General features: G+C 40.4%; 1 protein-coding gene across 1 annotated transcript in view; it reads right to left on the bottom strand.

Moving 5' to 3' along the window:
* Nucleotides 1-600: 600 nt before the first annotated feature.
* The window catches only part of sfrp5 (secreted frizzled-related protein 5), a 31109-nt gene continuing 16496 nt past the window's right edge, over nucleotides 601-15213 (bottom strand). The window contains exon 3 of the mRNA XM_056272432.1: nucleotides 601-1766. Coding sequence (XP_056128407.1) covers nucleotides 1438-1766 — 329 coding nt within the window. The 3' untranslated portion in view covers nucleotides 601-1437. The remainder of the gene's footprint in view (nucleotides 1767-15213) is intronic.

Here is a 15213-nt window from a genome sequence, read left to right as displayed (position 1 = left end):
CAATATCTCTACTCTCTATAATTTAGGTAGTTGGTACATTATCAGCATTAGCAGTTCAAACTAATATCACATAATTTATGTCTCTACGATGGTTGGTTGATTTACCAAGGGAAGCTAGCCTTCTCTGCGATGTTTTTTTTTTTTTTTTTATCAACACCCTAACCGCTGAATGTGAAATTAGTGATTGGCTTTCTTTCTTTCTTTCTTTTTCTTTTTACCAATGGAGGCAAAAGTCTTCGGCTATGGAATTTGCCTCTCCCTGCCATTCTGTATCCCCTCAAGTTAGAACAGTTTTCTGAACAGTTGTAACATCAGCAGATTTGGGGAAGAGGTAGTTCTGACCTCAGTAATATGTTATGGTGTTAAAGTAGTGAAATTACAAACAAGAAATACAAATTATGAGACTGAATGAAAAAATATCGTATTGCGTTCCACAGAAGAAAGAAATTCGTAGAGGTTTAAAATGACAAGAAGGCTTTTTTGGCTGAACTACTGCTAATTCCTGAAGATAAATAACAAACTGACGAAATCCTTGTGATGTGATCAACAATATTACAATATCATTAAAAGGTGATGGCTGATTAAACAGAACTAGCACAGTTAGATTTTAACTTTTATTACAGTGAGATGTAAAGTCGGAAGGCTCTTTCCATACCATGTCTGCATATTTATAGCAATATATAATAATTTTAGTAAAAAATAATGTTGCATACTGTATAGAAAGCATGAAAAACACCTCACCAACCAAAATTACCAGTCCAGAGTCCAGAGTCTGTCATAAGCTTAGCTGAAATGATGTGCGCTCTTAGAGCAGAGAAATGGTCCGGGCTGCGGTTGACGTATCTGGGCCACCATTCTGACTAACACTTTTCAATCCATCAGTTTTATTACCTCCCAAGTTTCAAGCCCTAACTGGAGTCGTGTCACATTCTGGTGCTAATGATCACGATTGTATCTTCGTAGTACATAATAAAAACTTTTTATTCCTTATCTACAAAATGAAAGATACAAATAAAAACCAGTTGGCACTATGCTTGTTCTGTTTCGTTTGCTTTGTGGAATATCGCCATTGAAATCAAGTATGAGTGCACTTTTTAAAGCTCTTGTTCACAATTCTCTTTTTCTCACATTGATTGAAAGGGTTGTCAGTGTCTTTCCGAAAAGTCTCAGAGCTTGTGCTCTGAATGAGGGAACCAGGAAAATTTCACTAAAATATGCATGAACATCGTAAATGTGCTGATTGCTTCATAAAAAATACATTTTATGTAGATACAGTTGCCAACAAAATGTAGCTGTACTTGATGATGAATTAAGTCCTAAGCAGTTTCCAAAAGCCATTTCTTGAGTAATAAAATACATCTGTACTAATGGTTGGAATTAGGCATGGATACGGTCTCTGAAAGAGTTATTGGAAGACGCAGACAGAAGAGTCATTGATCACTGGAAGACAGTGTGATAGGTGGGACACTGATGAGATTTCATGTATTTAATGGCAAACTTGAGTTCCTTGCTCTTTTTGTCCCACTTGTGGATGGACATGAGCAGTAACTGTTGGTCCACTTTGCGGCCCATGATGAGGAAGTTGCTCCCGAGATTGTCCAGTTGTGAGCAGGGACAGTTTGCTCCATTCTTGATGTATAGCGCGAGCTTCTTTAGGTCTTTCTTCCTCAGTATTCCCATCTTCAGAACCTTCTTCTTCTTTTGTGCTGCGATAAGCTTGCGGTCGCCTTTTTCCTTTTTCACCTCTTTAATCTTCATCTTGATTGCTGTAGATCAAATTTAGAAAGAAAGAAACTTAGAGCAGGAATTCCCAAAATATTTTTGTTCAGCCAAAATTTGACGTAAAATACTTACTTGAAATACCCCTTGACATTTTTAGTTAATGTTTCAATAGTTCATATAACTTTTTTTATACAGTGCTGGTCAGAATTGTTTGCCCCTTTGGTAAATATGATCAAAGATGGCTGTAAAAAATAAATCTGCATTGTTTATCCTTTTGATATTTTATTTTAAAAACAATACAAAAATCTAACCTTTTATTGAAGTAAAATAATTGAGAGTGGGGGGGAAATCACATTATTACACATAACACATATTTACCCCCTTCTATTAAATACTTTTTGCAGCCTCCTTTCTCCAAGATGACAGATCTGAGTCTTCTCCTAATGCCTGATGAGTTTGTAGAACACCTGACGAGAGATCAGAGACCATTCCTCCATACAGAATCTCTCCAGATCCTTCAGATTCCCAGATCCATGTTGGCGCTGCTTCTCTTCAGTTCAGCCCACTCATTTTCAAGGGTTCAGGACTGGGATGGCCATTGCAGATGCTTGGTTTTGTGCTCAGGCCTAATTTTCTGCCAGAGGTCCTGGACATGGCATCATGGATTCGATCAAATACCAACAGATAAAAAATCAAAACCTGACAGCATGTGCTAGAAATCTTATAATGGGCCATGTTTCGATCTTCCAACAGGATATTGATCTAAAAACAAATATCAAAATCAAAACAAAAATGAGTCATTTAGCACAAAACCAAGCATCTGCAATGGCCATCCCAGTCCCAGACCTGAACCCTATAGAAAATGACAACGCATTCTCACCCCAAGGCGTCACTAAAATGACAATTTTGACCATGCTTCAATATTCGACGCTTTAGGCACCCTTTAGCGTCAGTTACATGACGCGATCCTAGGGCGTCATCTTACTGACGCTTTACCTAAGCGTCAGTTAGATGACGCGGGTAGGTTTAGGTCTGGGGTAGGGTTAGGATTAGTCTCGCGTAGCCAGACCTTCAGACTGACGGCTGAAGGTCTGGAATTCATAGCAGCTTTCTTTGGCCAAGGCCCGCCCATAAGGCCGTTTGACCGACATGTCAAACAACCAATTACAGTTCGTTTCGTTCAGCGTCACGTTTCGGTGCGTGGAAATGTCCCCACAACAACAGACCAGCGTGCAACAAGTCAGTCAGCATAGAAAATCAAAGAAGGAGAAGAAAACTTCAAGAGTCTATGCCGTGAACCTCGCATACTTTTGAGAATCCTACGTTTAGCTGATCTTGATAAATGCTCATTGTCACTCATGTAAACACAACGTTAGTTTTTCTTCCGCAATCACACGTCTGCGCTTTGTTTCCCTGCGGACCGAAAATAAACGCGACACTCGCACCCCCCGGAAATCCGATAACATTCAACCAATCAGATGACGACTTCGACATTGCTGAAGTGTTTCCAGTTAAGTGTACCATATGCATCAGACGATTAGCCAACGTTACGTGGGCGTGACGTCTGAGGCTGAGACTAGGTTAGGATTAGATAGCGTCATCTAACTGACGTTAAAGGTAAAGCGTCAGTAAGATGACGCCCTAGGATCGCGTCATGTAACTGACGCTAAAGGGTGCCTAAAGCGTCGAATATTGAAGCATGGTCAAAATGATTCCCAAGGCGTCAGTTTCATGACGCCAAGGGATGAGAATGGGCTGAAAATGAGTGGGCTGAACTGAAGAGAAGAAGCGCCAACATGAAAAAGTATTTCATAAAAGGGGGCAAATAATTGTTCCCAACGTGTTTTGGAGGAAAACGCTTATTTCATAATGTGATTTTCTCCCCACTTTCAATTCTTTTACTTCAATGAAAGGTTAGATTTTTGCTTTTTTTTTTTTTTATAAAATATCAAAAGGATTAACAATGCAGATTTATTTTTTACAGCCATCTTTGATATTTACCAAGGGGGCAAATAATTCTGACCAGCACTGTATATATATATATTTTTATTATTTCAATTTTAATTTTTTATCATTTTTTATTAATTATTAGCTTTTCATCAACTCACAAACCAAACGTGTTTTGGAGGAAAACGCTTATTTCATAATGTGATTTTCTCCCCACTTTCAATTCTTTTACTTCAATGAAAGGTTAGATTTTTGCTTTTTTTTTTTTTTATAAAATATCAAAAGGATTAACAATGCAGATTTATTTTTTACAGCCATCTTTGATATTTACCAAGGGGGCAAATAATTCTGACCAGCACTGTATATATATATATTTTTATTATTTCAATTTTAATTTTTTATCATTTTTTATTAATTATTAGCTTTTCATCAACTCACAAACCAACTGCAATACCTTCGTAAACTCCCAGAGGTTTGCGAAACCCGAAATGTTCACCCAAAATGTCATTAATATTTATTAGTGTCAGATCTTTTTTTTGCAGAACAACAGTATACGGGTTTGGAAAGACATGAGGGTGAGTAAATAATGACAGAATTTTCATTTACGAGCGAACTATCTCTTTAAACACACCAAGGAAAGACCAGAAAGACCCTTTGGAAAAAAAGGTCTGAGTACTACGTGTTATCATTTAACTTTATCCATTGGAAAACATGGGAAATCTTCTCGTGGGACTCTTGGTCACACTCTGGTTCTCCCATATATTTTTGCTGTCTCAAGCAACAAGACCTTTCAGAACGAGCACACAGGAAGAACCAAGGCTATCCAGAGCGCTGGAATAGTTTACACCTCCCCGGAGGAGCATCATTTAAACATGGACGGCACTAATTGCTCTCACCCGGGAGAGGACGGAGAGTGGAGCGGAAAGTTTTAAAGACAGATGTGAAAAGTGAACACACCTTCGGTAGCCTGTCCACCTCTTTTGAATGTTTTTTTGAAATTTTAATATTACATATTTTTTTCAAGACTTTTCACCCAAACCATTATTCTGGAAGTCTGTTGTTTTTGTTTGTTTTTTTGTGGAGAATTTCAACAAGTTCAACAAGTTTATCCTGAGACCTCATTTCATATGAATATGTGAACCAAAAAAGTACACGAAAGCATAAAAGGGGTCAAAATGACCCATACTGGAATTAATATTTGTCTTAAAAAAAGTGTCCTATTGATGAAATAATTTACACAATTGATGTTGAGCAAATGTTTTAATATATCAAACCTATTGTCCACTTTTATTATTTTTAAAATGCAGTTGTATGTTTTCTAAGAAACATAATTTAGAGCTACTGTAAAGATCTTTGCAGACAGAGACAGAACATTTCTCAGAGATTGCACCTTTTCCTTTGTTTAGGCCTCCAGCTGTCTGAATTTGCATTGTGTAAGGTTCTACATTTGAGAATTTCATGACTGTTAAAAAAGTATGCATATGTATGGTATGAATAAAGTATTATCAAGCATGTAGATGGGTACTATGAATGCTATCTGTACTGTACTGCATCGGCCATCATTTTAACATTGTCATGTGAGCTATAGAGTGAGTCGTGTCATTTCCCTGTTATTCAAGACACCTCTCCTATGGTCTATCTATAGTAAAGTGTCCATTGGATGTGAACTTCAGAATCATGGCAGAAGTAGTAAGTCATTTGTCTATTGTGTTATGAATACTGTGAATTCAGACATGCTACTCATTTCAAATACTGCTTTTAACCTACTATACCAGAGATATGTGTATTCAGCTTGGTGTCTAAAGCAAATTATTGGCTCACCGCAAAAAAAAAAAAAAATTCACAACAGAGTTTTTAAGTAATCCACAAAGTTTCAAGAAAATAAATATTGACAAAAATATGTTCAAAAATACTGTTGAGTCTAAATTCTCCTTTATGCACTCTTAGCGGTATAGTGATGCAAAATGTATTATTATTTATTTACTTTTCATCCTATGACCACAAAATATGAAATTGAAATTGATGAGAAAAACTGTTTTTTTTTTAAGAATTCATGGAATATCAAATAAATAAATGGTTTTATTGATAAATATATATATATATATATATATATATTAAATAACAGAATGCCGGGTCAATTTGACCCCCGGATACTCTTTACACACTTTTATGGTTGTGGCTTTTCTCATCTGTTTTTTTTTTTTTTTTGTATATAATTTGATATTTATTCAAATTATTAAATTCTTTTAAAAATTCATGTCATTTTTTGGTTACTTTCTGTATTAAGGCTGTCAAATGATTAATAAATGATTGATAAACAGGATACTCAAATTAATTAAATTATTCATAATTATTCTCATAGATAAACATTATGCATGCTTAGGAAATGCCTATATATATCATAGCCTTTACATTATTGTGTTTTTTTTTTTTTTTTTTTTTTTGGTGGTGGTGCATGGCTAAATTTCACTTTTTCCTGAATTTTCACTGCTCTTGTACAGAAATTTCAGCTTCCATCTCCACAATTTATGTTTGGATCAGGTCTGGTTTCTCCTTTAGAAACCATAAAGCAGCAAGCCTGCTTAAAAAAAAGTGTCAAAGTTATGGACATTCAAACAAAGTGGATAATAAAGTTATCCACATTCCCATGTTCTCTTGTTTCTAAGTTACATTTGAAAACATGGAAGTAGCGATCTGTAATTGATGCTCTGAAACAGAACTTATCCAAACGTGCTGAGAGCAAATTAATCAGTGACAACATTTGTCCTGCATCTTCAGTGTGAGCTAGGCTCCTTGTCTACTATCATAAACATTCATGCATCTCTGAAAGGGCAGGAATGTTTAAATGGTTTCACTGATAACTGTTTCAGTTCACTTGCATGGAGATATTTGGTGTTGGCATAAATATTAATTGAGATCCTATAATATTTCTTACTGGAAGAATCAAATATCAAAAAGAAAATCCAATTAAAAAGAGTGTGTATGATGAATGTGTAATCCCACAGTCACTGAAAAATGAATAGGCCAATACTCAATCTGAGAGAATGAGGGAAGGAAAGATCGGAAGAAAATGTGAGTATGCCACAATTATAAGAAGTATTTAATTTATTGAATGTGGTAGCTAGGCCAATGCAATATGGTTGCAGACATATTGTGGGCAGTTGCCAGGGTGTTAGATGGTTGATAGAGCATTGCTTGGTGGTTGCTTAGTGGTCCAAGTCAAAAGTGTCAAGTTTATAAATAATTTCTAAATGATGGTGTGGGTACCTCATTTAAGTCCATGTGAAGTCTTGTTGCTTAAAAATATAGTACTGTTACTGTGTCAGTACACAATTTCGAAGGCTCCCAGAGCCACAGTGTTTATTTACACTTTTTGGGGAAATCAGCTTTCGAATAACATTGTCTCTCTTTACATATCAGATAGATTTAATATATTTTAAGTGATTTTGCAAAACTACAAAACCATACAGTTAACATACCTAACTGTAGTTCAGCTACACATGTATGGAAGCTTATGTGTAGCAATATTCAATTTGAAATGTAATATGCAAAATGATAATGAAATATGTAAAATGACAATGCAATATGTAAAATGGCAATGCGTTTCTGTATTTAAATTTACATTTTTCATTACATTTGTGCAACGTTTGGTGCAAAATGAAAATGATAATTCAATTATATAATTTTCATTTGCCATTTCATACATATGTTTTAATATGTAAATTGAATACATATTTTAACGGTTTATAAGTTGCAAAATTAAAATGAAAATGTATTAAAGAAATTACTAGATCTGTTTAAAATGTTCAAGCAAAAACTGTAGCAAAATGATCATTTAAATGTTATTTTTCTTAATTGCATTTACACTCACAGTTAAGACACTTGCGATTGCATTTTCATTAAATGTCCCGCAATGAATGTAGCAAAATTCAATGTGCAAATAGCTTGTTTTCATATGACGTCACGCCACTGCGTTGCCATGGCGTGAAATGCAAATGGAGGGCAGGAAGTGATTTGCTGTATTTAGAAAGCACTATAACAAACTCAAAATGCCTATGTTTTGCGTCGTTTATGGTTACTTAAATCGATCAAACTACGATGAGTTTTTATCGTGTACCAAAAGTTGTTGTTCATAAGGGGGGAAAATGCAAGAAATTGACCGAAAAACTCCGGAAAAACGGCTTGCAAACCTACGTCTGCGGTCGGGAGGAGCCGAATGGGAAAATACCCGTGTGTGCAGTGATCACTTCGTCAAAGGTGAGTTAATACAACTTAAGTGGCTATGTTTGTGTAACGTGTAACGTTTCCGAACTTTGTAAAGTCAAAGTATGTCTGTAAGACGAGGTAGTTGCTGATATCTACCGCCTCGATAGCAGGAAAATCTTTAAATTCAGTTGAAAAATCGCTCCTCTTCATAACGTAAGGATCACGTCCAACATATGTTAGATTTTTTGTTTATTTCTTTCTCTTGTAATAGCGTGTAAAGTAGTACAGTACGGACTTTCCTCCATCTCGTCCATTGCGCTCTTCACTCCCTGCCCTCCATCTGAATTTCGCACGTCATCATAATCACGTGACTGAAACCCAGCTATTGAAAATGCATTCCGAGCCGATCACGCCCCTGCCCCGCCCCCTCCCGCTCTTGTCAATCACTGCATCAAGGCGGGGCTCGGCAACATTTTGAGGTGTTGGAAGGAAACATGGCGGCGGCAGAGCTGGTACGAGCGTAAATTTACTGGCAGATGAAGGGGAGCGTGAACACTAACAGAGAAATTGTAGTGTTTCCGAAGATTATTACGCGTCTGCAGGTGATAGAACAAGTGCGTTGTTGGACGGTCTGGGAGAATGTTCTGCCTTATCACCCGTTTGATGTCAACATTATGCTGCGCTGTTGTTATCTGATGCAGGACTCTGTTAATGATGGTTTCGTTTTGTATTAAATATTCTCATTGTCTGATACACATATGCTTAAATTTATTCTTATTACTATTAACTATAATTACCCAATAATGTTGGAGATCCTACAGGTTTTCTTTACAAATGCACCTACTCTAAAATCACAGAATATGACGGGTCAAATTCATAGCTACCAAAAAATTTGACCGCTCTTTATTTCTTCATAACTGACTGTAATTTTCAATAAAGTGACTCATGTGATGTTTAACCATCTCCCTTTTCTATTTTATAAAGCATATTCGTCAGATATTTATAAATATATAGGGTCATCATCACTCATCACGGAATCTGCCGGGTTTTGATGTCATCGTCTATAATTGGTCTAATATTTTAAAAACCGAAGCCGCACAAACAAAACTTTAACCGGCACAAACGAACGAGACTATTTTATTTGGAGCATGTGGGGGGCTGGGTGACCTCAGAATGACCTATAAATATTCTTTAAATATCTAAAAAATCGAAGCAGCACAAACAATAAAGCAAAGTAACAGCACAAATGAAGTAAAAACGATTGAGCCTATTTTGCCAACGTTTTGCATTGGTTGGGGGCGGGGCCAACTTCACGCAGTGATTGACAAGAGTGGGAGGGGGCGGGGCAGGGGCGTGATCGGCTCGGAATGCATTTTCAATTTGCACATTGAATTTTGCTACATTCATTGCGGGACATTTAATGAAAATGCAATTGCAAGTGTCTTAACTGTGAATGTAAATGCAATTAAGAAAAATAACATTTAAATGATCATTTTGCTACAGGTTTTGCTTGAACATTTTAAACAGATCTAATAATTTCTTTAATATATTTTCATTTTAATTTTGCAACTTATAAAGCGTTAAAATATATATTCAATTTACATATTAAAACATATGTATAAAATGGCAAATGTAAATTATATAATTGAATTATCATTTTCATTTTGCACCAAACGTTGCACAAATGTAATGGAAAATTTAAATTTAAATACAGAAATGCATTGCCATTTTACATATTGCATTGTCATTTCACATATTTCATTATCATTTTGCATATTACATTTCAAATTGAATATTGCTACACATAAGCTTCCATACACATGGGGTTTTTCTCTCTGATTCAGGTGATCGCTCATGACCCATAATGCTTGTGAGGAGTGAACACGCCTGGGCAATATCGTGGTGACAAGCCGAAACCACAAGAGCTGCTTTAAATTGCTGGCAGTAGGTCTGACAGCAGATGAAGTAAGGCAATGAGGAAAAGTGTCGCCCTGAGTATTTGCAGCCTTCTTTCAATAATTATGAAACCAAAACTTATATCTCCATAAGGCTTTGGGAGATTTTATCAATAGAGAATGTTGTGTTTAAAATATTCTGAATGGCAAGTAGCATCTAAAACAACAATGCACATTATGATTTTACAATAATTTCTACTCTATTTTATAATTGAACTGCATCAACTTTTTAGCCTAGCCAGTGGAAACTATTAATATGGCAAACCAACATACACACTGAAGTAATTCTGAAATATAGACCGTTTATATAATTAGCCATTCCATGGTAATGCTGTGATTATTGTTGGATTATGTTAAACTGAAAACTTCAAACTGCAGAGCTATGATGAATCTTTAAAGAAAATAGTCTATTTTGTTGAACTTTACCCTAATCGGCCTTCCTTATATAATGGTGATTAAAGATCATTCAGGCTGCTCAAAATCACAATTAAAAGGAGGAAAAACGTGAGTCAAAACCCATGAGGTCAAATAGTTTTTTGTTTTTTTTTATCTGTCTTTAATCCTGTAAAATGAAAAGAGTTTTTGCCAACACTGATGCTGAAAATTGGAAAGAAGATTAAAAAAAATAAAAATAAAATAAAATGGTGTTAAAAATAGTATAAAATAGAATTTGGCCTTTTTTTGTACTTTAAAGGGGCACTTGGCAACTCTAGTGATTTCTTTGCTGATTTTCACTTTTGTTGTCGCATGTTTTCTCATCGAGCGCCCCCTACAGCTGTGTGGCGTATATTTTCACAACACTGTAATAAAAAACTGACTTGCTCAGCTTCCTCCCGCTTTCTACCGCTGCTTATGTGCAGTTGTTATTATCGGAGCCGGCCAACTTTATCGTGTGGAGCTATGTCTACCAAGGTGGGTAATACATCATACACAGTATCATAGAATTGTAGAATTGCCATAAAGCAGTTCATGTTTCTCCCTCGTTCTCGCTTCTCATGAGACTTCCTATTTCCAACTTACCGGGACGTTAGTCCCCATGTTGCAAGGATGGTTTTCCGCCTGGGAATGCTGGGGGGACCGGGGAAAGTCACCATTCTCTCCAGAACAGGTTATTAAACCATCCAAATGAGTTCTAAACGGTTTTATTTAGTTGAAATAGTTGCCAAGTGCCCCTTTAATTTTCTTCCAATGAAATGTTCCCTTTCGAGGGAACTCGAACTGCGTCGATATGACACTTTGGGGAACCCTTCTTAGCGTAACACGTCTGAAGTATGGCTTCTTCTGCTCGGGTCGAGGATCCCATGCTGCTGCTCTCTGATTCTGAGGAATTAGACGTACTCAGCATCGTAGAAGCGGATTTTAATGAACAGTTGCCACATATTGTGCCATCTCAATCTGCATCTGTAAAATATGAGGAGGTTGTGATGCATGCTGTGGCCAAGTTGAATATTAGTTGGCCGCAAGAGAGACAAGAAGTGCGGTCTGCAAGTAAGCTTGATGAGCGCTTTCTGCAACACAGATCACAGCCTCCACGCCGGGCTTTACGGTTCTTTCCAGACTTGCTGTTCTTTTCTACGACTGGCCGCGGTTCGCAGTTCGGCGATGTGGTTAATACGGCCGTCGATAGGTTCCAGGAAGCAAAGAAACAGAGCGCAGCTTACAAGCAATATATCCCTCGCCGCTCAAGGTCCAGGAAGGCTTCCGCCGGTGGGCAGCCTCAGCCGTCATCAAGCTCCTCATATCGGCAGGTCCAAAAGGAGAGTGTTGCCTCTAGAGCTCCCCCTCAAAGAGCTTGGAGCGCTCCCACCCGCAGCCTCCTGAGAAAGCGGATTTGAGAAGCGGACACATCAGTTTCCAGTGAACGCACGCTGCTCTGTCCACCCCACAGGCTGGTGGTCTGGCAGCGTTCGCGTCCGCACAACGAGAGTCGTTTTCGATTATTCCCTGCCGATCCTCCGCTTCAGGGTATCATCAAGGGCTTTCACAAAACACTCGACACCAGCCCCGAGGGTTCCCTTGGTGAATTCTGCCGAGGCATGGCAAAGCCTCTCCAATATATCGCCATGGGTCCTGTGCACTGTAGAGAAGGGGTACAGACTGCAGTTCCATGTTTGCCCACTGAAGTTCAATAGGGTGGTTTGAACTGCAGTGGACCCAGAGCAGGGTCGAGTGTTAGGAACAGCCGGTACTTCATAGTTCCAAAGAAGGATGGAGGGTTGCGTCCTATTCTAGACCCAAGGCATCTGAATCGGTCTCTGAGGAGGTTCAGGTTCAAGATGCTCACCACTCCCATTATCGTGAACCAAATCAGGTCGGAGGACTGGTTTGTCACGATAGATCTGAAGGACGCATACTTCGACGTCTCCATCCTTCCCTCTCACAGGAAGTTCCTGAGGTTCGCCTTTGGGGGCAAAGCATACCAGTATTGGGTTCTTCCATTCGGCCTAGCACTCTCCCCTCGAACATTCACCAAGTGCATGGATGCAGCTCTGGCCCCGCTGAGCTAAACTACATCGACGACTGGCTCATGCTGGCCCAGTCTCGAGATCTGGCAGTTCGTAATCGAGATGTCGTCCTTGGCCATATTCAGAGCTTGGGGTTGAGACTCAACACAAAAAAGAGCGTGTTGCCACGGATCGAGTCCATCCTGGCCACGGTGACCAGGATAAAGCTAGGCCAAGCCATCACTGTGAAACATTTTCAAAGAGTGTTAGGGCTCATGGCAGCAGCGTCCACCGTGATACCCTTCGATACCCTTTTCTCCGAGGGGAAATCCATTCCGCATAATAAGGGTTACATGCAGATGCCTTCGTTACCTATCAATGTGGAAGAAACCTTGGTGTCTGTTGGGAGCATCATGTCGCCGGAAAGCCGTTTCGACAGACGCATCCCTCACGGGCTGGGGCGCAGTCACGAACGGCCACTTTACAAGAGGTCTGTGGCAGGACCAGCATTCTTCCTGGCACATAAACTGCCTAGAGACTGCCTCTGAGGAGCTTCCTCCCAAACCTCAAAGGTCACCACGTTCTTGTGAGAACAGACAACACGTCAGTGGTATCCTATTTAAGCCATCAAGGGGGTCTGAGATTGCACCCTCTATGCAGACTGGTGCATCAAATTCTCCTCTGGTCCCAAGGGAAACTGTTGTCTCTCAGAGCAGAGACTTCACCCGGACATGGTGGAGTTGATATGCAAGAGGTTCAGCCCAGTGGAAGTGGATCTGTTTCCGACACACTGTCCACTGTGGTTCTCCCTCACACATCCAGCCCGCCATGGTGCAGACGTGGGCGAGGCTGCATCTGTACGCATTTCCCCCGATCGCTCTGCTCCCGGGAGTTCTAGAGAGGGTCCGTCGCGACGGGGCCACCCTACTGTTAGTAGCCCCGTTGTGGCCGGCCCGAGTATGGTTCTCAGATATAATATCGCTCCTGGACGGCCCTCCATGGGAGATTCCCATCTTCTTCTTCTTATGCTGTCCATCGATTTCGAAGATGACGTCACTTCTAGGATGCATTATTGGAGTGTTGGTGCAACCGCTGCTGACGGCGGTGCCATTGAAGGTGACTGTGAAGCCCAATCCGAGAGCCACATGTCCTACTGCAGTAAGGACAAGTGAATACTGAGTCTGGGTGTGCATATAGTTGTGGCTGTGCGCGTTGGAGTCTGCGCTGATGTAGCTCGGTTCTATGTTGAGCGCGCTTTAATTCGATCTGTTGGGCCCCCAGATCACATGCAGAACTCCATGCCTGACGGTTGGCAGCTTTTGTTTCCAGAACTCCAGGGCTTATTCCACAGCTTTTCAGGGTCTCCTTGAGATGATCCTTGTATCGACGCTTCTGACCCCCAGGTCTCCTGTTGGCTGCATGTATCTGTCCATAGAGGACTTGCCGGGGAAGGCGGTGGGAGGGCATGCGGATAACGTGACCAATCCATCGCAGTTGCCGCTTAGCAAGGATTGCCTCCATGCAGCTGGAGTTGGTGCGCTGGAGGATGTCCGTGTGGGAGATTTTGTCTTTCCATGTGACCCCTAGTATACGTTGCAAACATCTGATATGAAAACCCTCAAGACACCGAATATGCCTGCGGTAGGGAGTCCATGCTTCAGCACCAAACAGCAGGGTAGAAACGCAGACTGCCTGGTAAACGGCCGCTTTGGTGAAAATACGGAGATCTTTATTACCAAAGACTCTAGCTCGAAGTCTGCCAAAGGCAGAGGAGGCGAGATTAATGCGTGCCTGGATCTCGCTGTCTATGAGGCAGGTGGGTGTTAGAATGCTTCCAAGGTAGCTGAAGTGCTGAACAACCTTTACTGGTGAACCATGAATATAGAATCCAGGGGGTGTGGGGGTAGGGACCATGGTCTGTACAATGATTTCTGTCTTTTGAATGTTAACTTGTAGGCCACAAGCTTGATAGACTGCGCATACAACATCCAGTGTGTGCTGCATTGCGGTAGGGCTGTGGGCTAGGAGGGCACAGTCATCGGCATATTGCAGTTCATGAATTGAGAGAGTAGTGCACTTGGTGATGGCTTGCAGGCGGCGAAGGTCAAAGAGGTTCCTGTCCAGACGAAACTGCAGGCAAACACCCTCATCGGGGCTGAGGGAACTGCGGGAGAGGAGGGTGACTGCTGCCAGGAAGAGGTTGAAGATCACTGGAGCCAGTACACACCCCTGTTTCACTCCTACCTGCACAGGAAAGGAGGGAGATTGAGATGTACCCATAGTCACACAAGCCTGCATGCCAAAATGAAACTGTTGTAGAATGTACAGAAATCTTGGTGGCACCCCAAACTTCTCCAGAATGACCCAAAGGACTTGACGGTCAATGGTGTCAAAAGCCTTTGCCAGGTCGATGAAGGCAATGAACAGGTCTTTGTTCTGTTCTCTGGCCTTCTCTTGCATTTGGCGCAGGACAAAGATCATGTCGGTGGTGGAGCGATCCTTCCTGAAGCCGCACTGTGACTCAGGAAGGATCCTTTCTGTGATGCTCTTGGTAAGACGGGACAGCATGACCCTCGTTAATACTTTCCCTGCCACAGAGAGCAGGGATATGCCACGACTGTTACCACAGATGGACTTGTCACCTTTTTTCTTGTGAATGGTAACAATGTGTGAGTCTTTCCAGCCTTGAGGAACAGTTTTTTGTGCCCATACTATCTGGATAAGTTGGTGGAGGGTTTTGGTGAGCAGGTACCCGCCTTTCTTTAGAGCTTCTGCAGGGATTCCATCAGGACCAGCAGACTTATTGTCCTTGAGGCTTCGTACTGCTGTGAGGACTTCTGAGAACTCGGGTGGGTCGTCAAGCTCATGTACAAGTGGAAGCATTGGGAGGCGCTGCAGGACAGTGGGGTCAGTCGGATTATTTTGATTGAGAAGGGTGT

The sequence above is a fragment of the Rhinichthys klamathensis genome, unplaced genomic scaffold (genome assembly GCF_029890125.1).
Source record: "Rhinichthys klamathensis goyatoka isolate OS25496 unplaced genomic scaffold, OSU_Roscu_1.1 h1tg000338l_1, whole genome shotgun sequence".
Taxonomy (NCBI): domain Eukaryota; kingdom Metazoa; phylum Chordata; class Actinopteri; order Cypriniformes; family Leuciscidae; genus Rhinichthys; species Rhinichthys klamathensis.
This window is presented reverse-complemented; position numbering and strand designations above follow the sequence as displayed.